The sequence below is a fragment of the Panthera onca genome, chromosome B3 (assembly GCF_046562875.1).
Source record: "Panthera onca isolate mPanOnc1 chromosome B3, mPanOnc1 haplotype 2, whole genome shotgun sequence".
Lineage (NCBI taxonomy): Eukaryota > Metazoa > Chordata > Mammalia > Carnivora > Felidae > Panthera > Panthera onca.
Genome location: NC_138344.1, coordinates 118103856 through 118125512, shown reverse-complemented (window position 1 = coordinate 118125512; position 21657 = coordinate 118103856). Strand labels below are relative to the sequence as shown.

Here is a 21657-nt window from a genome sequence, read left to right as displayed (position 1 = left end):
CTGAGTTGCTAAGGGCATGGAGAAATGGGGGCGCGTATATACCTGTTTATAATGACACAGCCTTTCTGGAGAGCTGTTGGCAATAGTATAAAAAGCTTTAAAAACGTGGGCACCTCTGTGACCCAGTAGTTCGACTTCTAGGACTTCATCCTGAAGGAATAATCAGACAAGTGCAGAGATTTATGTTCAAGGTTTTAATAGCAGAAAGATAAACAACCCAAATGTAAACAAAAACGAATTGGTATTACTGAACATCCGAATGATGAAATAATATTCTTCCATTAAAAATGCTGCTGAAATGCATCTGCTCACATGCAGGCAGCCATGATGTTTGAGTTTAAAATGCAAGTTATCAAACAAAATAGCTGGTATAATCTTCTTAAAAATTGTATACTGCACACACATTTATACATACCTATATCTTTTTTTTTTTTTTTTTTTTTTAAATTTTTTTTAACGTTTATTTATTTTTGAGACAGAGAGAGACAGAGCATGAACGGGGGAGGGTCAGAGAGAGGGAGACACAGAATCTGAAACAGGCTCCAGGCTCTGAGTGGTCAGCACAGAGCCTGACGTGGGGCTCGAACTCACGGACTGCGAGATCATGACCTGAGCCGAAGTCGGACGCCCAACCGACTGAGCCACCCAGGCGCCCCAATACATACCTATATCTTAAAGAATATTATGAGGGTCTATTGTTTGCTGCAGATTGAATTGTGTCCCCCCCACCCCCGCAATTCATGGGTTGAAGCTCTAACCCCAATGTGACTGTTTATGGAAATAGGGACTTTAAGGAGGTAATTTCAGTTAAATGAGGCCATCAGAGTGGGGCCCTAATGCAATATAACTAGTGTCGCTATAAGAGGAATAGATACACCAGGAGTGGTGGTCACAGAAGAAAGGCCATCTGAGGACACAGTAAGAAGATGGTCACCTGGAAGCCAACAAAAGAAGCCTCACCAAAAACTAACACTGTAGGCACCTTGATCTTGGAATTCCAGCCTCCAGTACTGTGAGGAAATAAATTTCTGTTGTTTAAGCCACCCAGTCTGTGGTGTTTTGTTATGGCAGCCTTAGCAGACTAAAGTGTTCATTTTGCTTATTTTCTGGTTATTCTATAATGTGGCTATTTTAAATTTTGAAATAACAAATATCATTTTGAAAAAGGTAATTTAACTATTGTTATTTAAAAATAGGAAAAGTAAAATGTGTATTAAAGAAAATTAAAATGGATATTTATAACATATGCAGCCTTTTTTCTTGTAGTGTTGTTTTGTTTTTGTTTGTTTGTTTGTTTGAGATCTCCACACCTCTCTCTACATGTCTCCAAACTAGAATTTTTCTTGGCTGCCAAAATCTTTGCCAGTTTTGTTGATGGGGTTGGAAGGGGAATCTAATCCTCAAACAGATCTCATAACAGAGTATGCCTCTTACTCAAAACTGTGGATTACATCATAAGACATTGCATTACTTGTGAAATATCACTAGCAAATTAATTTTATCTTCATACTTGCTGAGAATGTTACTTTTACTTCCTCCTTGTCATTGGAGGAGTAAACTTTGACCATGAATATGTTTTATTTACCTCTATATAAACTATTTACCAATATATAAGCAAAAATTTACTGGTCTCTGAAAATTAATTTATAATATCATGCTACATTTCCCATCAAGTACATTTTGAGTTTCAGATTCTCAAAGGTTAAAAACATTCACACAGGGGCGCCTGGGTGGCTCAGTCGGTTGAGCATCCGACTTCAGCTCAGGTCACGATCTCGCGGTCCGTGAGTTCGAGCCCGGCATCGGGCTCTGGGCTGATGGCTCAGAGCCTGGAGCCTGCTTCCGATTCTGTGTCTCCCTCTCTCTCTGCCCCTCCCCCGTTCATGCTCTGTCTCTCTCTGTCTCAAAATAAATAAATGTTAAAAAAAAATTAAAAATAAAATAAAAATTAAAAAAAACATTCACACAGGAAAAGAATGAAGAATTATATACTTTGGATCCTTTCTTTGTTCTCTTAAATCCTGCAAAATGGCAAAATAGATCCCAAAAGCTGTTCACCAGAAACTATGGCTTTGGATCTACTTGTTGCTGCAGGCCTAGGAGAAAGATAAGAGAAAGATTAAAAATATCATTGAAACAGTTTCCCCAAATTCAGAAATCACATTGAAAAGGAACAGTAAAATAGTGTGAAATGATAGCAAACCAAATGTTAAGGAAACTTTAATGTTCTAAACAAGAATGTGGGTTGAATAAAAGAAAAATCATCATGTTTAACAGCTGATTAGAGATTGAGCAAAATAGCTAAAAGTTGTATACCCTAAAATAAAATTTTTTTTGAAAAAACTTAAAGCCTGAGAGAGTCATTAATTATTTAGGTTATTTATATAGTCAAAAAGTTTATCAGCTCAAATTAGAATGAGCAATGTAGCAATTTTCAATAGTCCACTTCCCAGATTACTATTCTCATTATACTTATTTGGTAAAAAGCCAATTTCTCCCCTATGTTTTTGGTCTGTTTTTTTTTTTTTTTTCCAACGTTTTTTTATTTATTTTTGGGACGGAGAGAGACAGAGCATGAATGGGGGAGGGGCAGAGAGAGAGGGAGACACAGAATGGGAAACAGGCTCCAGGCTCCGAGCCATCAGCCCAGAGCCTTACGCGGGGCTCGAACTCACGGACCGCGAGATCGTGACCTGGCTGAAGTCGGACGCTTAACCGACTGCGCCACCCAGGTGCCCCGGTCTGTTTTTTAAAAAACATCATTTAGGGATGTCTAGCTGGCTCAGTAGGAAAAGCATGCAACTTTTGATCTCAGGGTCGTGAGTTTGAGGCCATGTTGGGTGGTAGAGATTACTTCAATAAATCAAACTTAGAAAACAATCTTTTAAAAATCTTACATGAATAACCCCAAAATCTGGAAGTAATACATATGTATAAACACACACACATATATATAAAGTATGGCATATGCTTTCTTGTTGATGTTAATAATTTGAAACTTGTATTAATTTTTTTTTTTTTTTTAATTTTTAAAATAGGGGCACCTGGGTGGCTCAGTCGGTTAAGCATCCAACTCTTGATTTTTGCTCAGGTCATGATCTCACAGTTGAGACTGAGCCCCACATCAGGTTCCACGCTGACTACATACAGCCTGTTTGGGATTCTCTCCCTCTGCCCCTCCCCCATTAGCACTCTTTCTCTCTCTCAAAAATAAATAAACAAACATTTAAAAAACAATTTAAATAGTGGGGGCGCCTGGGTGGCTTAGTCGGTTGAGCATCAGACTTTGGCTCAGGTCATGATCTCTCACTTCATGGGCTCCAGCCCCACACTGATTGGGCTCTCTGCTGTTAGCGAAGAGCTCACTTTGGATCGTCTGTCCTCCTCTCTCTGTTCCTCCCCCATTTGCACTTTCTGTCTCTCTCACAATAAATACATAAACTTAAAAAAAATTTTTTTAGATAGTGTTACTACTGCAAATTAGGGTGACAATACCTCATCCTCTGCCAAGAAGAGCCCAAAATATAGTTCTGACTGCAAGATCTACTGATCAACCAAAATCAAACGCTAATAATTAATACCATAATCTTTCTCTCCAATTATGTAGAAGAAAAAAAAATAACTAAATTATGAGAAGGCCAGAATGTTAATATCTTCTAATTCCACACATATTTTTAAAGTTTAAGATCAAAGCTCAGAACTTGCATTAAAATTATTTTAATAAATTAAGGCTTATCCACAAATTGTAATTACATTTTTGGGGAAGGTGGCGTAAAGTAGAAGGGATGAACTCTGTTTCCCTCAGATAATTACATTGTCTACTTGTGTCAATTATCAACTTGGGAGGAGAACTGGAATGTGCCTATTTTTAAATATATTTTTGAAATAAAGTGTTAAGAAAAGTTTTTTAAAGTACAAACAGAGATAAGGGAATTATAAAGAGCTAGTGTGTCAGGGCACCTTTGTGGCTCAGTCGGTTGAGGTCCGACTTCAGCTCAGGTCATGATCTCCTGTTTCGTGAGTTCGAGCCCCGCATTGGGCTCACTGCTGTCAGCCTGTCAGTGCAGAACCTGCTTCAGATCCCCTGTCCCCCTCTCTCTGCCCCTCCCCTGCTTGCACTCTCCCAAAAAATAAATAAATGTTAAAAAAAAAAAAAAAGATTCAGTGCTTCTTAGTAATTGCTTGGCAGTTTTAAAGCAAGTATTTTTGGATTTCTAACTTTCTTTTCCCTTTTTTTTTTTTAAGTTTTTTATTTTGAGAGAGAGCGAGAGCACACAAGTGTGAGCAGGGAAGGAGCAGAGAGAGAGGGAGAAAGAGAGAGAATCTCAAGCAGGCTCAGCGCCGTCAGCATGGAGCACAATTCCAGGCTCAAACTCACAAACCACGGGATCATGACCTGATCCAAAATCAAGCATCAGACACTTAACTGGCTGAGCCACCCAGGTGCCTCTCTAAGTTTCTTTAAAGATCCTTGAACAGGTGGCAATTAGAAGAAAAAAAAAAAAAAAAATCAAGACCTGACTAACAACAGAAAGGATTCTGACTTCAGTCTACCACAAATCAGCCTCTGGGTCATCGTGTTAGAATTCAGTCCAGCATCTTATTCTCTTATGAGAAAGTTATCATAACCCAGTCGTTGCTCACCATAAAACCTGGGGCCTATATTCATGTATTCACCCCTGTTTAAAACAGTTTTATAACCTCTGGGACAGATAATAGCAAACTAATTATCATATGCCAGTTTTTTTTAAAAAAACCTTTGGAAGTACGGGTGACAGGGAGGGTAAGTGAGAAGGCTGGGTAAACGGCAGATTAAAAACTGGTTTTCACTTAGCAATTACCTTGAGTTGAAGCTCAAACCAACCAAACATGGAGAAACATGGATAGTCACCAAAGTTACAGGCTCTGATGAACTTGAAGCAAGTATTTTTACTTCTTTTAAAAGCTTGCAGGGGCGCCTGGGTGGCTCGGTCGGTTGAGCGTCCGACTTCAGCTCAGGTCACGATCTCACGGTTCGTGAGTTCGAGCCCCGTGTCAGGCTCTGGGCTGATGGCTCAGAGCCTGGAGCCTGCTTCCGATTCTGTGTCTCCCTCTCTCTCTGCCCCTCCCCCATTCATGCTCTGACTCTCTCTGTCTCAAAAATAAATAAACATTAAAAAAAAATTAAAAAAAAAAAAAAAAAAAGCTTGCAGATGCCCATGAGAGATCTAGATTTCAGTCATTTGTCAAAAATATTCAATCAATCCCTTAAATGGTTCTGCACATATTCTAAACTTAGTTTGTTAGACTTTACCCTAGATGCAAGTGCAAAAATTCCAAGATCTTCTTCCAAGACTCAATCTGAGCGACAGCATGAGCTTTTAGCTGCCCACCTCCCAGAATAGGCACTCCCAACACTGGATCAAGGTATACAGAGAAAAAAGGGCTGTACGGGGGATCTATTCTGTGGCCGGCGTTAGGATAGCTTAAAAGAGTAAAATTTGTCTTCCCATGCTCTGTGAGATGCTTCACAGCTATGTCAGCATAAACAGAACTCTTCCAATGCCTGTCATCTTCTCCGACTATAAAAAGGAAATGGGCACTGGCTTTTTCAAGGGGGATACGACTTTCCCGGTAGGCTGGATCCAAGGGGTCCTCCAGCGCTTCTTTAACATCATAAACCCCTGAATCCATGGCAGAGATTTTGTCTAGGTTAAAAGGCAGTCCTGGCAGGATTGATCTACCACATGTAAGGGTAGTAGCTGTGTTAGAGACACAGCCGTTGATGCTCACAACTGCAGCTATATTTGGGAGAAAGCTAGCCATGGAAAATGCCAACTCTGCCCCTTTGCCAGAACCAATCACTCCAATGTGTGGACCTTTAACCTAGACATTGAAGAAAAAGAAGACAAACAAGGAGGGAAGGAGGGAGGGAGGGAGAGAGAGAAAGAGAGAAAGTATGATTGTTAATGAAGTCGCAAAGCACTCAATAAAGAAAAAGCATATAGGTATTCATCAGATAGCTTATGTATTTATTTATCCATTCACGAATTCATTCAACAGGTATTTGTTATAGATATTTTCCAACCCATTAGTACCACCTTCTTTTCACTCTCTCCTGGCCCTAAGGAGTTCATTTTAAATGCATTTCTCTCTACAATCCCACTCACCTTTGGGTGACTTTGCACAAATTTAGCTGCCTCTTCAAAGTAATCTAAATTTAAGTCTTTCATGATTGGAGGTAGATCTTCATAGCCAAAAAATGGCAAAGCCAGAGTAGCAAAACCTCGACAAGCCAGGAGACTAGCTCGAGATTCATTTAATCCTCCATCACCAAACATATCAATCAAACCAGGAAAAGGACCATCTCCTATAAACCAGGAAAGAAGATTAATCTGGGATTAGACAACAGGACATTTAATGGACCATGATACCCAGTTAATTTGATTTTCTAAATCAAATTCTAATTGTACACTTTATATTTTTTCTTTAAATTTTTTTTTATTTTTTAACTTCAAAAAATTTTTAATTTTTTTTCTGTTTTGAAACATTCACCTAGGGGTGCCTGGGTGGCTCAGTCAGTTGGGTGTCTGACTCTTGGTTTCGGCTTAGGTTATGATCTCAGTTTGTGGTTCGAGCCCCATGTCGCGTCCTGTGCTGGCAGTGTGGAACCTGCTTGAGATTCTCTCTGCCTCTTCTGAGCTCTCTCTTCTCTCTCTCTCTCAAAATAAATAAATAAACTTTAAAAAAGAAATAAAACATTCACCTATTTGCCTTGAAAAGAAAACATCTGTTTTGGCTGAAACAGTTTTATTCTTGTGCTTGAAATAGATACTTGTTTTGGCTATTTTGAAGCTATAAATGTAAAAATGTTTTTATATTTTTCCCTGTGAGATATCACTGGAAAATGGTGAAAAAATATGAAAATTTGCAAAAAAAAATATGGAAAATGTTTTGAAGTGTAAGTCCTGGTTAATCTAAACAAATAATTCTGGCAGTCTTTGAGTTATGAAACTATAATACCTCATTAAAAAGAAATCCGACCAACTAATCTTTGGCAAAGCAGGAAAGAATATCCAATGGAATAAAGACAGTCTCTTCAGCAAGTGGTGCTGGGGAAAACTGGACAGCGACATGCAGAAGAATGAACCTGGACCACTTTCTGACACCATACACAAAAATAAACTCAAAATGGATGAAAGACCTAAAGGTAAGACAGGAAGCCATCAAAATCCTTGAGGTGAAAGCAGGCAAAAACCTCTTTGATCTTGGCTGCAACAACTTCTTACTCAACAAGCCTCCAGATGCAAGGGAAACAAAAGCAAAAATGAACTATGGGGACCTCATCAAAATAAAAAATAAAAAATAATAAATAAATAAATAAATAAATAAATAAATAAATAAATAAAATTAAAAAGCAATCAGCAAAACTAAAAGGCAACTGACAGAATGGGAGAAGATATTTGCAAACGACATATCAGATAAAGGGTTAGTATTCAAAATCTATAAAGAACTTCTCAAACTCAACACCCAAAAAACAAATAATCCAGTGAAGAAATGGGCAAAAGACATGAATAGACACTTCTCCAAAGAAGACATCCAGATGGCCAACCGATACATGAAAAAATGCTCATCACTCATCATCAGGGAAATACAAATCAAAACCACAATGAGATACCACCTTATACCTTTCAGAATAACGAACATTAGCAACTCAGGCAACAATAGGTGTTGGTGAGGATGCAGAGAAAGAGGATCTCTTTTGCACTGCTGGTGGGAATACAAACTGGAGCAGCCACTCTGGAAAACAGGATGGAGGTTCCTCAAAAACCTAAAAATAGAACTACCCTATGATCCAGCAATTGCACTACTAGGTATTTATCCAAGGGATACAGTTATACTGTTTCAAAGGGACACATGCACCCCCATGTTTATAGCAGCAATATCAACAATAGCCAAAGTATGGGAAGAGCCCAAATGTCCATCGATGGATGAATGGATAAAGAAGATGTAGTATATATATACAATGGAATATTACTCGGCAATCAAAAAGAATGAAATCTTGTCATTTGCAACTATGTGGATGGAACTGGAGGGTATTAGGCTAAGTGAGATTGGTCAGTCAGAGAAAGACAAATGTCATATGACTTCACTCATATGAGGACTTTAGGACACAGAATGGAAGAACATAAGGGAAGGGAAGCAAAAATAATATAAAAACAGGGAGGGGGACAAAACAGAAGAGACTCTTAAATATGGAGAACAAACAGAGGATTGCTTGAGAGGTTGTGGGAGGGGGGATGGGCTAAATGGGTAAGGGGCATTAAGGAATCTACTCCGGAAATCATTGTTGCACTACATGCTAACTAATTTGGATGTAAATTAAAATAATTAAATTAATTAAAAAAAAAAAAAAGGAAATCCACGGGGCACCTGAGTGACTCGGTTGAGCAACAGACTTCGGCTCAGGTCATGATCTCACGGTTCATGAGGTTGAGCCCTGTATCTGGCTCTCCACTGTCAGCACTGAGCCTGCTTCAGATCCTCTGTCCCTCTCTCTCTCTCTCTCTGCTCCTCCCCCGCTCAAGCTGTCTCAAAAGAATAAATAAATAAACATTAAAAAAAAGGCAACTTGGGGCATCTGGTTGGCTCAGTCGTTTAAGCGTCTGACTCTTAATATTGGCTCAGGTCATGATTTTACAGTTCATGAGATCATGCCCTCTGTGCCAACAGGTTGAGATTCTCTCTCTCCCTCTCAAAATAAATAAATAAACTTTTAAAAAATCCAACTTTAAAGGGCCGTTTGAGTTCTCAATGAGCTTCAGATACAGAGTTACCCAAATCCCTAACAAAGCCTATGCTATTTTAAAGGTCTAATGATGGTGTAATATAAAATGAACAATATGTGTAGTATAGGGGCCAAGGGCAGGCTGCCCCTAGATGGACCAATTTAGTATAAAGATTATTTTGAGTTTGAAGGGGATCAGGGGAGTTCCACTTACAATATGCTACTTGGGCATGTGGATTATTTTGAGCTGAAGGCAACTGAGACCCTGTGAGCTCAGAGGAATGATTTTGCTCCTCCCTTAACTACATGGAAAAATCTCAGTTGGGGGTCTTTCCCAGAATGAGGGTTATTGCCAGAGATAAATTTTATCTGAGTGGCCACCGTATGGCAGGGCAAAAATCGACTTTCCAAACACCCGTTCTTCTTATTGCCCTATGAAATGCATTCCTTCCCTTCAAAGTCTTAGACCCCTAACCTTTTCTCCTTAGTTCAGGATGACATATATACCTCATTTTGCCTGTCTTTGGAATTTCCACGTCTGTATGGATTTCCCATACATACAGAATCAAATTTGAAGTTCTCCTGTTAATTTGTCTCCTGTCAATTTGACTCTTAATCCAGCTAGAAGCTAGAAGGACCTTGAAGGGGACAGTAAATTCTTGCTCCCTGGCAGTGGAAAGGGAGTAAAATGTCAAACTATTTTCCTTCTAATGTTGATCTGTTATTTCTCTTTCAACATTCCTATTGTAGCTTATGTTATTCATTCAACATTCCAAGAGAAGAATTTCTCAGCCAATTGACTCCTAGTATTTCTCAGATACATTCTTTTGTGTTATTCCAACTAAAAGCGCTAGATAAATTTATAAGAACAAAATAAGAGGCAAGAACATTAGAATATAAACTAAACAAGAAATCTAAAATTCCAGTGCCAGAAGCTGTTCCTAAATTTTTAAATCTAGAAATAAGTTAAGGGATATCTGGCCACCAAAGTGAAAGCTAGAGTATACATATTAAGATAGTGATTTTTAGATGGTGGTTTTCTTAACATTTGGATATCTCAGCATATCTTGATCTGCTCTTTTTAAAATTAGATAAATTTCATGCATTTCTGGATTCAAGATTACTTCCAAAATCCCTAAAGCAAGCCATGAAAAAGACAACACACAGTTCCTCAAATTATTCCAGCAATAGGTTTTTCCAACCACAGCCTTCAAGATACTAACCTGATTATCACATTAAAATAACTGAGAATTTGTTTATTTTGTTTCAATTGAGAAATTTGATCCTCAGGATGTAAATTTGCTAGGACCTTATAGGATCTTAAAAAACCCCTCCACACCCTCAACTATGAAAAAAAAATTTTTTTAATGTTTATTTATTCATTTTGAGAGAGAGAGAGAGAGAGAGAGTGTGTGTGTGTGTGTATACACAGGGGAGGGGCAGAGAGAGGAGAGAATCCTAAGCAGGCTCTTCACTGAGAGGCTGAGAGCCAGATGTGGGGCTCCAACTGGCCAACTGTGAGATCATGACCTGAGAGGAAAGCAAGAATCAGATTTTGACCTGAGAGGAAATCAAGAATCAGACGCTTAACTGAACTGAGCCACGCAGGTGTTCCTGAAAATGTTTTAAATCTCTCATTTGAAAGACTCTTAGTTGTTCCTAAGAATCCTGACATTTGAGAGCAGAAGATAAGCCAGACTGGGCTTTTAAAAACAAAACAAAACAAAACAAGAAAAACAAACCTATTTCACTCATTCTCTCCTCAGCCCATGTTACTGTGGAGGTCTGAGTTTGGAGCTCAAAGAATTTGACTGCACCCTGATTTTAGCACCATCTAGCTGTGTGATTTGGGTAAAACACTTTAGGCCTCGCTTACTCATTTATAAAATAAATTGTTCTTTGATCTATGAAATGAGCAACAGAAGTGTCCTCATCATGATGAAGGTCTCCAAGGAATTAGAGTATGTCAGAAAATACAACAAAAAAGTCATCGGTATCCTAACGTGAAACCAGAATTTAAAAAGTGAACAATATATGTAATAGGGCTTCAGTTATGTTGGGTTTGAGCAGATACCAGTGACAGATAGATTTGTATCCACTATTCTCGTCATTTTTACAAGAAATGATAACTTAAAAAGTTAACACAAAGCTCTGCCTACTAGACAGGTAAACAAATACTTAATGGGAGAAACTTTACAACAATGTTATGCTTACTAGAATATGCTTAGTCACAAGTAATTGCAGCTGCAGCACTGGGAGTCTGAAGGATGGGCAGCCTGCAGAAAAGAGGTTCCCGAGCAAATTGCATTTAAATCCCAGTCACCATTTAGCAAAGTGACTGTCCCACCTGGTGTCTAGGCGACAAAATAACAGGCGCTCGCTCAGTTTTTCAGATGAAAGTTAGCTAGCAAAGCAAGCCGGCTTTCATAAATCATTTTTCCTAAATCCATGCAAAGCCCTCTGCGGAAAAGACCTCACGCACCTGGGGGCAGCAAGAAGACGCCCCGCAGGCGGCCGGCTTGCAGGCGAGCGCGGCTCAGCTCCGGGCTGGAAAACCAGCGCTGCACCTGGGCAGAGGCCAGCGCCGGGCCCAGCGGTACCGCCTGCTGCTGCGGCGCGTGGTGGACGGTCACCTCCACTTTGAGGGGGGTTTTCATCACGCCTCTCGGCATCTGGCTGAAGCAGGGATCCTCCGAGCCGACCGGCGTGAGGCTCCACAGGAGCCCCATGGGCTCCACGCCCGTGAAGTCGCCGCCCAGAGCCCGGTCCCTGGCCAGGTCCAACCCCCCGCGGCCGTCCGCCTCGTAGTGGGCCAGCGATCGGAAGAGGCGGCCTCGGTAGCTGACGGCCGACGCCCGAAGGGTCACCCGCTCCCTGGGACCTAAGCCCTCCACTTTAATATCCAGGAGCTCGTCGGCCAGCCCAGTCTTGGGGGTGACGGTCAAGGTCGCAGACTTCTGGGCGAGCAGGGCAGATGTGGACATTGACCTCCGGAGCAGGAGTGGGGTTCCGGGGGTCCGGAGCACGGCATGGACAGTCCTCCACATGGCCCCGGATCTTCGCGGCTTTGGCTCAGGCCAAACACACGCGGCCGGGGTCGTGTGGGAGGGAGTCAGCTCTCTCCTCGGGGCCACGCAGGGCAGGCCGGGGCCTGTCCGAATGGGGCGGGGCCGGGCGGCTGAAGCAGGGCACGAGGGGCGGGGCCGGGGGCGGGGCCCAGTGGGGCCAGAGGTGGCTGAGCGGACCAGAGAACCCGAGCTGGTTTCTCCCGCGCTACTCAGCAAAGGGCTGCAAGAAGGGGCAACTTAGGAGGGCCCAGGGTGGGTTACGGTATTGGGGTCCTTTTAGTAAGACCGCCTAAAAGAGACAGGAGCTCATCCCCAGCCTACGCTGGACGTGGCGAGAAGGAAAAGTTAAAGGTCTTTTGACAGAAAATCCTCGTCGTTCTTTCTTTAAAATCCCTCTCTGGCCACCTGGGGTCACAATTCCCTAAACCTTGCTGAAGGAGGCTCCGTGTAATAGACTCCTTTCCTTCCCTGAAATTATTTTTGCTGGGGATTAAAATTAAAGTTTAAACGTTTTAGATGAGGCAGTACAGATTTATACACTATGAAAATGATCTCTATTGTCTCGTGGCCTGGCACAAGTAATAAAAACGTATGTTTTTATGTGCAGAAAAACTTACATCATGACTTTTTTTTCCCAAGAAAAAGGTGCTTAATTGACAAAATCCTATTTTTCCATTAATGCAACTATATGTATGTACATGCAAATAATATGGTTCTGGAAGGTATACTTTTTTTTTAAGTTAATTTGGAGAGAGAGTGGTGGTGAGGCAGAGAGGGAGAGGGAGAGAGAGAATCCCAATCAGGCTCTGCACTCTTCGTGCAGAGCCCGATGGAGGTGCTTGAACTCATGAACTGTGAGATCTTGATATGAGCAGAAATCAAAAGTGTCAGAGGCTTAACGGACTGAGCCACCCAGGTGCCCCTGGAAATGTATGCTTCAAGTTAATAACTGTAATTAGCCCTAAGAAAAGCCTGGAATTGGGTAATGGGTTAAGAGGGTTGAACTTTATCTGTATTACTCGAATCTTTTACGATGAAAAATGTATTGATATAATTTAAAATGTTTTCCACTGTAGAATTCTATCTTAATTAAAACACGTGTAAAATGAGGTGAATTAATCCAGGTGAAAACATTCCATTAAACTGCTGTGTCAAGGAATATATATATTATATATTATATATATTAATATTTTTATATAATTATATTATACATTGTATATTATATATTTACATAATATATAAATACTAATATTTATATAAAATAACATATATTATATAATATACAATATACAATATAATATATATTATATTGTATATCTTGTGGTTATATATATATATAATATATATATATAATAAAATATATTGGCTCAGGGCACAGTTGGTGAATTTGAGCTCCATGTCATGCTTTGTGCTGACAGTTCAGAGCCTGGCGCCTGCTTTGGATTCTGTGTCTCCATCTCCCTCTCTCTCTACCCCTTCCCCACTCACACTGTCTCTCTCTGTCTCAAAAATAAATAAGCGTTAAAAAAAATTTTTTTTAAAGATCATAACTGTCATGTGTCCTATTATGGCTTCAAAAATATTTGCCACTGAAAACTAAATGGTCACTGGACCAAGAATTTCTGCTTTAGAGCCATACAATAACCGTGTGTTCTTTGAAAAGTACTTGTTAAAGTCCCTCTATCTTTGAAGATCTCCAGCTTTAGAAAAACAACCCATGTGGGGCACCTGGCTGCCTCAGTCTATACAGCATGCAACTTTTGATCTTGGGCCTGTGAGTTCAAGGCCCACATTGGACATAGAGATTACTTTTTTTTTTTAAATATTTTAATTATGTTTGAAGGAGAGAGAGAGCATGAGCAGGGGAAGAGCAGAGAGAGAGGGAGACAAAGAATTCGAAGCAGGCTCCAGGCTCTGAGCTGTCAGCACAGAGCCCGACGCGGGGCTCAAACTCACAAACTGTGAGACAATGACCTGAGCTGAAGTTGGACACTTAACCAACTGAGCCACCCAGGCGCCCCTGGGCATAGAGATTACTTAATAATAATAATAATATATTATTATTATAATTATATTATTTAATATATAATATATATTATTATATATATATTATATATATATAATATATATATATAAAGAAAAAAACTTTAAAAAAAAGAAAAAGAATTCAAGGAATTTTTACTTCTGTCTACAAAATCCAACGTTATAGTGGCCACGAATATTGGATTTTGTGCATCACTGCACATACCACCTGAAAAACACAATGCCTTCCACAAGCTTTTATCTTCCAGTGTCCAAAGACCATTTAAAATGAATGTGCATAGGGGCACCTGGTTAAGTGTCGGACTTCGGCTCAGGTCATGATCTCACGGTTCGTGAGTTCAAGCCCCACTTCAGGCTCCACATCGACAGTGTGGAGCCTGCTTGGGATTCGCTCTCTCTATGCCCCTCCCGTGCTCATGCTCTCTCTCTCTCTCAAAATAAATAAACTTTATCAAAAAAATTTTTTAAATATTTATTTATTTTTGAGAGACAGAATGTGAGCAGTGAAGGGACAGAGAGAGAGAAAGGGAGAGGGAGACACAGAATCTGAAGCAGGCTCCAGACTCTGAGCTGTCAACACAGAGCCTGACACTGGGTTTGAACCCACGAACCAAAAGATCATGACCTGAGTAGAAGTTGGACGCTTAACCAACCTGAGCCACCCAAAGCCCCTCAAAATAAACAAACTTAAAAAAAAAGTTTCCTATGTGTTCTGGGAACACATCTGTATTGGATGTGTTCATCCAATACATGTTGTATGAATTAGATTTTTATTCATAGTATCTGGTCTATGATTACAATGTCACATTTTGCTGGACGGCACAGATTTTTTACCACTGAGATGTTTATGGAAGAAAGTTTGAATTTCCTGCCAGGCATCTACCTGTGCCCTTGACTGTGCCTTTGGTTCACCTCCATGGAGTATTGCTTGGCCTAATGCTGTATGCACAGAAGCTCTACAAAGAGGAAAATAAGGTGGTTCAATACAGTGACCAGTTCCTGGGTAGTAGATTATCTGGGGTCTGTCTTTCCCATGGGCTTGTAAGCGTTCAGAGGCTATACGAGCATAGAATTCACTCTTCCAGCAATGATCATCCATGCCAACAAGAAACAGAAAAGGCCCCTGGGCTCTTTCCAATGGAATAATACTTTGATAGTTGAGTTCCTCCAGTGGATTATCCCAAATATCCAAAAAAATTAAAACCCCTGACTCAGTAACTACAAGTTTCCCTGGGTCACTGCCAAGACTGGGAATAAACATATCCTTGTAATGCAGAGGAGTTATTGTGTTGGCTACACAGGAATTAATAAGTACAGTGGCTGTGATGCCCTTCAAGAAAGAAGCCATTGAGAGACACAGGTCACCTCCTTTGGAGAAGCCAAGAAGCCCAACACCAGGACCTTTCACCTGAAAAAGAGAGAACAAGCCTAGAATTTGTAAATGGAGGACATAAACAGTGATTTTATATTCTCTAGCTAGCTTTCTTAAATGTCATTTGCTTTCTTTTTTTTAATGCAACAATCCACAAAGCTCAAGTGTGTTTTCTAATAACCAAATCAATTGACTTCCTAGTACACAGGCCTTCCACTAATATTTGTGGCAACTGGGTCATGAGTAGACACAGAGACTCATGTGCCCCATACTTAAACATTTAAAAGCTATTAAACAAAGAAACTATTAAAATATATTATTTTCTTGGGGAGCCTGGGTGGCTCAGTCGGTTGAGCGTCCAATTTCAGCTCAGGTCATGATCTCATGGTCCGTGAGTTTGAACCCCGCAACAGGCTCTATGCTGACAGCTCAGAGCCTGGAGCCTGCTTGGGATTCTGTGTCTCCCTCTCTCTCTGCCCCTCCCCTACTCATGCGCCCCCCCCTCAAAAATAAATAAACATTAAAAAATTTTTTTAAATAAAAAAATAAAATATATTATTTTCTCCCACCTTGATAAATATACCTTCATAACAGTTTATAATGTCAGGCTCAAATTTGAAATCTTGGAACTCCTTGAAGTTCTGTACTGGAACGTGGCATGGGTGGAGAGCTAGCCCCAGTCCTTGGTCCCTGGCCCCCATTCCTTCTCTTCCCATCCCTGGCTCCATCATGTACCTTGAGGGGCCTCTCACACATGTATATGGACGCCCCAGTCTCCATATTTAAGGCCTAGGAGTATTCACATTGACAGACCCTGAGAAAAGACATAGGGCCTGGAAGCAGGATCAGTGCTATTTGGCAAAGAATTCTGGTATTCCAGATCACAAGGGTATGGGGTGTTTGTGTGTGTGTGTGTGAGTGTGTGTGTGTGTGTGTGTATGTAAGGCACATGGGTTCCAGGTGGATACATTCCCTGGGTCCCTTGGACTCCTCACCCTGTGGGCAGGGAGTATGGCCACCTAAGGCTTCTGTCCAGGACAGAAGCCCCTCTTGCCCAGGTCTAAGGGCAGAACTGATAGGATATATTGGTCTCTTCTTTTTCCCCCGGGGGCCTTATCTCCCCTAATAAACCAATAATCACAGTTCAAGGCCATTGAGGTTCTAGCAGCTCTGCTAACAGACCAGTCCCTGAATTCTGACAGAGTTAGATCACCCTACAGACCTTGTAGAACATTTTTTAACATTTATTACTTAACATTAGAATATTTGGGTTTCTTTAAATCTAGATAGTTGCAAAGCATGTATTCCACTTTTAATCACATCAAAATGTTTTGATTATTTTTTACAGTCTTAGAGAAGAACTTTTTCTATAAAAACATAATAGCATTATCACATTTAACAAAATTAATGATTCCTTAATAGCATCCAATACAGTCCCTATTCAAATGTCACCGACTGTCGACTGTCGTAAAATGTTTAAGAGTCAAACTTTTTCCTCTTTTTTAAAAAAATTTTTTTAATGTTTATTTATTTTTGAGGGAAAGAGAGAGACAGAGTGTGAGCGGGCAAGGAGCAGAGAGAGAGAGGGAGACACAGAATCTGAAGCAGGCTCCAGGCTCTGAGTTGTCAGCACAGAGCCTGACGCAGGGCTCAAACTCATGAACTGTGAGATCATGACCTGAGCCGAAGTTGGCTGCTCAACCGACTGAGCCACACAGGTGCCCCTACATTAATCTTTTTTTTAATTAAATTAAATTATTATTTTATTTGAGAGCAAGAGAGAGAGAGAGAGAGAGCATGAACAGGGGACAGAGGCAAAAGGAAAGAGGGAGAACCCCAAGCATGCTCCATGCTCAGTGCAGAGTCTGACATGGGGCTTGATCTCATAACCCTGGGATCATGACCTGAGCTGAAATCAAGAGTTGGACACTCAACTGACTAAGCCACCCAGGTACCCCTACATTAATCTTATAAATGAGAAAAACTGAATCCCAGAGAAAGCAGTTGCCTTATTCAGCATTATAAGGCCACTTGGGGGTAGATGGAGAAGCAGAATTTAAGGTTAGTAATGTCTTAGTACAACTCTTTGAATTATGGTCAAGAATTAAAGGAAAATAGGGGCACCTGGGTGGCTCCGTTGGTTAAGCGTCCGACTTCAGCTCAGGTCATGATCTCACCGTTCATGAGTTCAAGCCCCACGTCGGGCTCTGTGCTGACAGCTCAGAGCCCAGAGACTGCTTCGGATTCTGTGTCTCCCTCTCTCTCTGACCCTCCCCTGCTCATGCTCTGTCTCTCTCTGTCTCAAAAATAAATAAAACATTTAAAAAACTTTTAAAAAAAGAATTAAAGGAAAATAAACAGTTAAGTCTTAGGGATTGGAGAGAGATGGGTGGAAGTGAAAATAATAATCCTAATAACTTTGGAAGGAACTTTTGTGTCTCATGACATATTTCTAGCCCCCAGCGTCCTGGTAGGGTTTTGAGATCCAGTCCTGTGTTGGCTCTACCCTCTCTCCCCTGCATTCAAGCAAACACCAGAACTCACCTTTGGATGCTGCAGCATGAAGTCTATAGCTTCTTCAAAGTACTCCAGGTGCACATCGTCCAAATATTCAGGGAGGTCTTCAAATTTGAAATAAGCCAAAGCAAGCACAGCAAAACCATGTCCAGCCAGGAGGCTGGCCCTGTATTCACAAAGGCCACCACCACTCCCAAACAGGTCGATGATCCCAGGGAAGGGTCCTGCACCTGGAAAGCACCACAGATCATAAGGAGCTTTAGACTCTCCAGAGACATTCTGGAGTTTCAGATTTTGGCAGTCAGTGAAGACAAGTTTCTGAAGCAAGGAAGGCTGGGAGCGGAGGAGCAAGTGGAAAAAAGGACCCTTTTTAAAATGTTGCCTTTTTTTTTTCCTTTTTAGTAACCTTCAGGGAGAAGGAAGGGGGGAACAAAATGCTTTATTTTCTCCAGAATTTCTCACATAATTTTCAAAAATGAAATATATATTTCAAATTACAAGTAGCATATGATGAGATGTACCTTTTCCACAAAATCTTCCTCAAAAAAAAAAAAATCTACTTGAGAATGCTTGAAGAATTTGTACAATGCTCTACATATAAAAGGGGTATTGATATACTCCCCACCTCCTTGCATTCTCTACTCCAACCTTAAAGAACACTATCCCTAAATATGCTCTGTTCTCTTTGGCCCCTGAAAATAGTATATGCTATTCTTCCCTCTCCACTTTTTATCACCTGGTTGACCTTCAGCTTTCAAATCAAAGTTTAGATCTCCCTTCCCAGAAGACTTCCCAGATCTCCCCCAAGGCTGAGTTGAGTCAGATACCCTTTTATGTCTCCATCAGCACCCTGGGCCTGTATTTCCCTTATCATAGCACTTATCAAGCTTATAGGTGCAAGTATAGTTACCTGGGTCCTTTATTAGGCTGTAAGTACAGTGAGGACCATGTCTGACTTCGCTAGCTATCGCATCCCGCTATGTAGCATAGTCACTGGCTTAATACATATTTGTTAAATGACTGAACCCTTCTACGTTATTTACAAAAGTCTTTGAGACAGAAAACAAATTTTAAATGGGCCACAAAGTAGACATTGAAATAGTTGACACAAGATTGACTTGACTGAAATATCAGGTGCCAATATGGGTGGTAAAAGGTTTTTGTTTGTTTGGTTTGTTTTTGGGTGGGTGGGGGGATTCTTACTGATTCAGTCCATATGATTTATTGAGCTCCTACTATATCCCTGAGCAAGCCTCTAGGAATCTGGACATACAGAGATGTATAAGATCCAATTCCAACCACAGGATTTCAGTTGACTGTGCAGCCACTGGCTAAGGTTGTGAACTGCTGACGAGCTGTAAGAATAAAGCAGAGCCTCCTGTTTTGGAGAATGACAGAATTCAGTTTAGGGATTCTCTGAGATATGGCAACTCCAGCATTTCTATACAGGAGGGGTTTCAGTCTGGAATTTGGTTGTAAAAGGTGGGGTAGGGGGTCTTGTTTCTGGGCCCCTTTAACCTAGTAAGCACCTTGTTTTTACTTAGACTAGGGTGTCTCAACCTTAGCACTACAGACATTTTGAGTAAGATATTTCTTTGTTGTGTGGACTGTCCTGTGCATTCGGCATGTTTGGCAGCATCTCTGGCCTCTACCCACTGGATGCCAATAATATCCTCCCCCACCTTTTGGTTGTCACAACAAAAATGTCTCCAGGAGTAGGGGTTAAGCAACCCAGATTGAGAATCACCGACTGACTGTTCATGATGGGGGAAGAGGACAATCAGTTTGGTTTTTTTAGGATTACGGGGGACGGCCTCTAGATTAGCTCCCTTGGAAGTTCGATGTGAGAAGAGGCAAAGATCACTCTTGCACAGCAGCATAACTCATTACCTAACACTGGTATTTGAAATACAGCTGCGTGGCTGGCACTTAAAAGAAATGCACTTTGTGAGTATGTTGAATGCACTTTTTAGCATACAGCTCAGTGGCATTCGTCCAACATAAAGGTTGTGTGGAAGGGTGGTGGGTGCCCGGGGTGACCTGGTCTGCCCTGCCTGATCCCCGCGCTGCTCCCACCTGCCCTGTGACCCTGGCCCGGCCTGCCCGCCAGCCCCCGAGCAGCCTGTTTTCCCATCTGAGAAATGGGCATGGATAAGATCGCTCATCGCCCTGGGCAGTGGAGAGCCCCAAAGACAGAAACCACTTTTTAGCATACGGGAAGTGGCATGAAATTTAAAGAGGAAAAACTTCCATCCAGAATGCATGACAAGCTCTGGAGTGCGGCGGTAAGTTTAGGAAATGTGGGTCTCAGTTACCAATTCTTTACAACAGCCTGGGACGCAACGCACTCACCGGGAGGCAGGAAGAGCGTGCCGCGCACCCGGCCCGCGCGTACCGGCACCCGCCGCATTCCCGGCCGCAGGAAGTGGCGCTCCAGCACCGCTCGGCCCAGGAGCCGCCCGGCGTCGGGCTCGTGGCCCTCGAGCACCTCCAGCTCCACGGCGAAGGGCGTCTCCACGTCCCGCTTCACCAGCCGCACCAAGGGCTTCTCGGGCTCCAGGGCCCAGAGCAGCCCCGTGGGCTCGAGCCCCGTGAAGCTGCCGCCCAGCGCGGGCGCGCGCGCCAGGTCCAGGAGGCCATCGGCGTCCGCTTGGTACAGCGCGCGGGCCTGGAAGAGCGCGCCATTCTCGTCGCGCAGGGACGTGCGCAGCGTGACGGGCTGTCCCGGGGAGAGGCCGCGCACGGTGATGTGCACGGGCTCGTCCCATGCGCAGCGGCCCGCGGGCTCCAGCGTCACCGTAGCCGCCATCCTGATTACTGCGGTACAGCAAGGCCGGCTCCCCAGAGTCACGTGTCCGGCCAGGAGTCCCTCCACCTCCCGGGGAAGCAACTGCAATTGGAAACTTTGCGATCTTCAGATTGGACGCTTGGACACGCTAAGCCGCTGTATGAAGTCAGCTAGAGTTTGTGAAAATCCACTAGTGTCTGATTGGAAGGAAGTGTCTGCCAAAATAAGAGTTCATTATTATGCAATCCAGCGCAGTGAGTGTGGAAATAGACGTACCAAGACCAGTGAGATTGGGAAAGATACTAGTAGTTCGGAGAACCTGGAGTTTTATAAAGCATCCCAGGCGATTATAATTCAGATGATCAGTGGAGAAACAGTCCTAATCCTTCCATTGCCTCTCCATCCTTTTCCAAGCCTTTTTCTAGAGTTAAGAGTACCTAGGGTGGCTTCCAGAGCAGGTAGATGTTTCTGGGGTGAGATCTACCTGGGTTCCGGTCTGATCCTGCTCCTTAAGAGCCTGGTGATCTTTAGCAAGATATGTAATGAAGCCCCTGAATCCAGTCTCCTTATCTGTAAAAGGTTTATTGTGATGATTACATGGGCTAACGTGTAAAAGCACCGCACCAATCCACCTATAGTGGGTGCTCAGGAAGAGTTTTGCTCTTCATTCACAAATCTCGACACTGGCAGTGTGAGGGTTGAGTTGTGTCTGGGTTCTGGCAGGAATCAAGTGGCACATTCCAAATAGGTAGTTTGTGGAGAGTTCCATAAAGAGACTATTCCCAAAGGCATTGGCAAGGTTGGCGGCAGACCCTTGGGCCTGAAGTCTCAAGGGAGAGGGCTGCCTGGCAGGAGTTGTAGCTATGGTGGTGGGAGCCAGGCAGTCCACTGTGAGATAGTAGGAGTGGAGAGAATAAACACCTTGACCTCACTCTCCTCTTGCCCTTCATATTCCTGAGTGCGTTTCTTTAGCTGAACGCAGCCAATCAGCTCAGCCTACTACTAGGTTACACAACAGGGTGGATGGAGCATACAGAAGATGCCCAGTGAGGGCAAGCTCAATAAATATTTATAAGATGAATAAAAAGAAGCCAGAGTAGGT

The 21657-nt window shown here is 42.1% G+C and overlaps 2 protein-coding genes across 4 annotated transcripts; both read right to left on the bottom strand.

Moving 5' to 3' along the window:
* Positions 1-179: 179 nt before the first annotated feature.
* LOC132668366 (acyl-coenzyme A thioesterase 1-like) lies at positions 180-13090 on the bottom strand. 3 transcript variants are annotated; one of them, XR_013556025.2, is made up of 4 exons: positions 11250-13090; positions 6150-6349; positions 666-2096; positions 180-415 (listed from the first exon to the last, which is right to left on the bottom strand). XR_013556025.2 is itself a non-coding variant. In XM_060617347.3 (3 exons), the coding sequence occupies exons 1-3, from the start codon at positions 11812-11814 to the stop codon at positions 5290-5292; spliced, it is 1341 nt and encodes a 446-aa protein (XP_060473330.1). In that variant the 5' UTR covers positions 11815-13086; the 3' UTR covers positions 5181-5289. The 3 variants fall into 3 exon arrangements, 1 of the variants encoding a protein (XP_060473330.1); XR_013556026.2 differs by lacking the exons at positions 6150-6349; positions 11250-13090 and adding an exon at positions 4842-5181; XM_060617347.3 differs by lacking the exons at positions 180-415; positions 666-2096 and adding an exon at positions 5181-5865 and having other exon boundaries at positions 11250-13086.
* Positions 13091-14629: 1539 nt separating this feature from the next.
* On the bottom strand, positions 14630-21295 carry ACOT6 (acyl-CoA thioesterase 6). Its single transcript, XM_060617350.3, has 3 exons — positions 20120-21295; positions 17795-17997; positions 14630-15286 (listed from the first exon to the last, which is right to left on the bottom strand). The coding sequence occupies exons 1-3, from the start codon at positions 20574-20576 to the stop codon at positions 14681-14683; spliced, it is 1266 nt and encodes a 421-aa protein (XP_060473333.1). The 5' UTR covers positions 20577-21295; the 3' UTR covers positions 14630-14680.
* Positions 21296-21657: the final 362 nt, after the last annotated feature.

Coding starts and splice junctions, on each gene's coding strand:
- ACOT6 (XM_060617350.3), bottom strand. CDS start 20,576: ATGGCGGCTACGGTGACGCTGGAGCCCGCGGGCCGCTGCGCATGGGAC. Junction 17,998..20,119: donor CACGCTCTTCCTGCCTCCCG/GTGAGTGCGTTG, acceptor GGTGCTTTCCAG/GTGCAGGACCCTTCCCTGGG. Junction 15,287..17,794: donor TCATGCTGCAGCATCCAAAG/GTGAGTTCTGGT, acceptor TCTCTTTTTCAG/GTGAAAGGTCCTGGTGTTGG.
- LOC132668366 (XM_060617347.3), bottom strand. CDS start 11,814: ATGTGGAGGACTGTCCATGCCGTGCTCCGGACCCCCGGAACCCCACTC. Junction 6,350..11,249: donor CGTCTTCTTGCTGCCCCCAG/GTGCGTGAGGTC, acceptor CCTGGTTTATAG/GAGATGGTCCTTTTCCTGGT. Junction 5,866..6,149: donor TTGTGCAAAGTCACCCAAAG/GTGAGTGGGATT, acceptor TTCAATGTCTAG/GTTAAAGGTCCACACATTGG.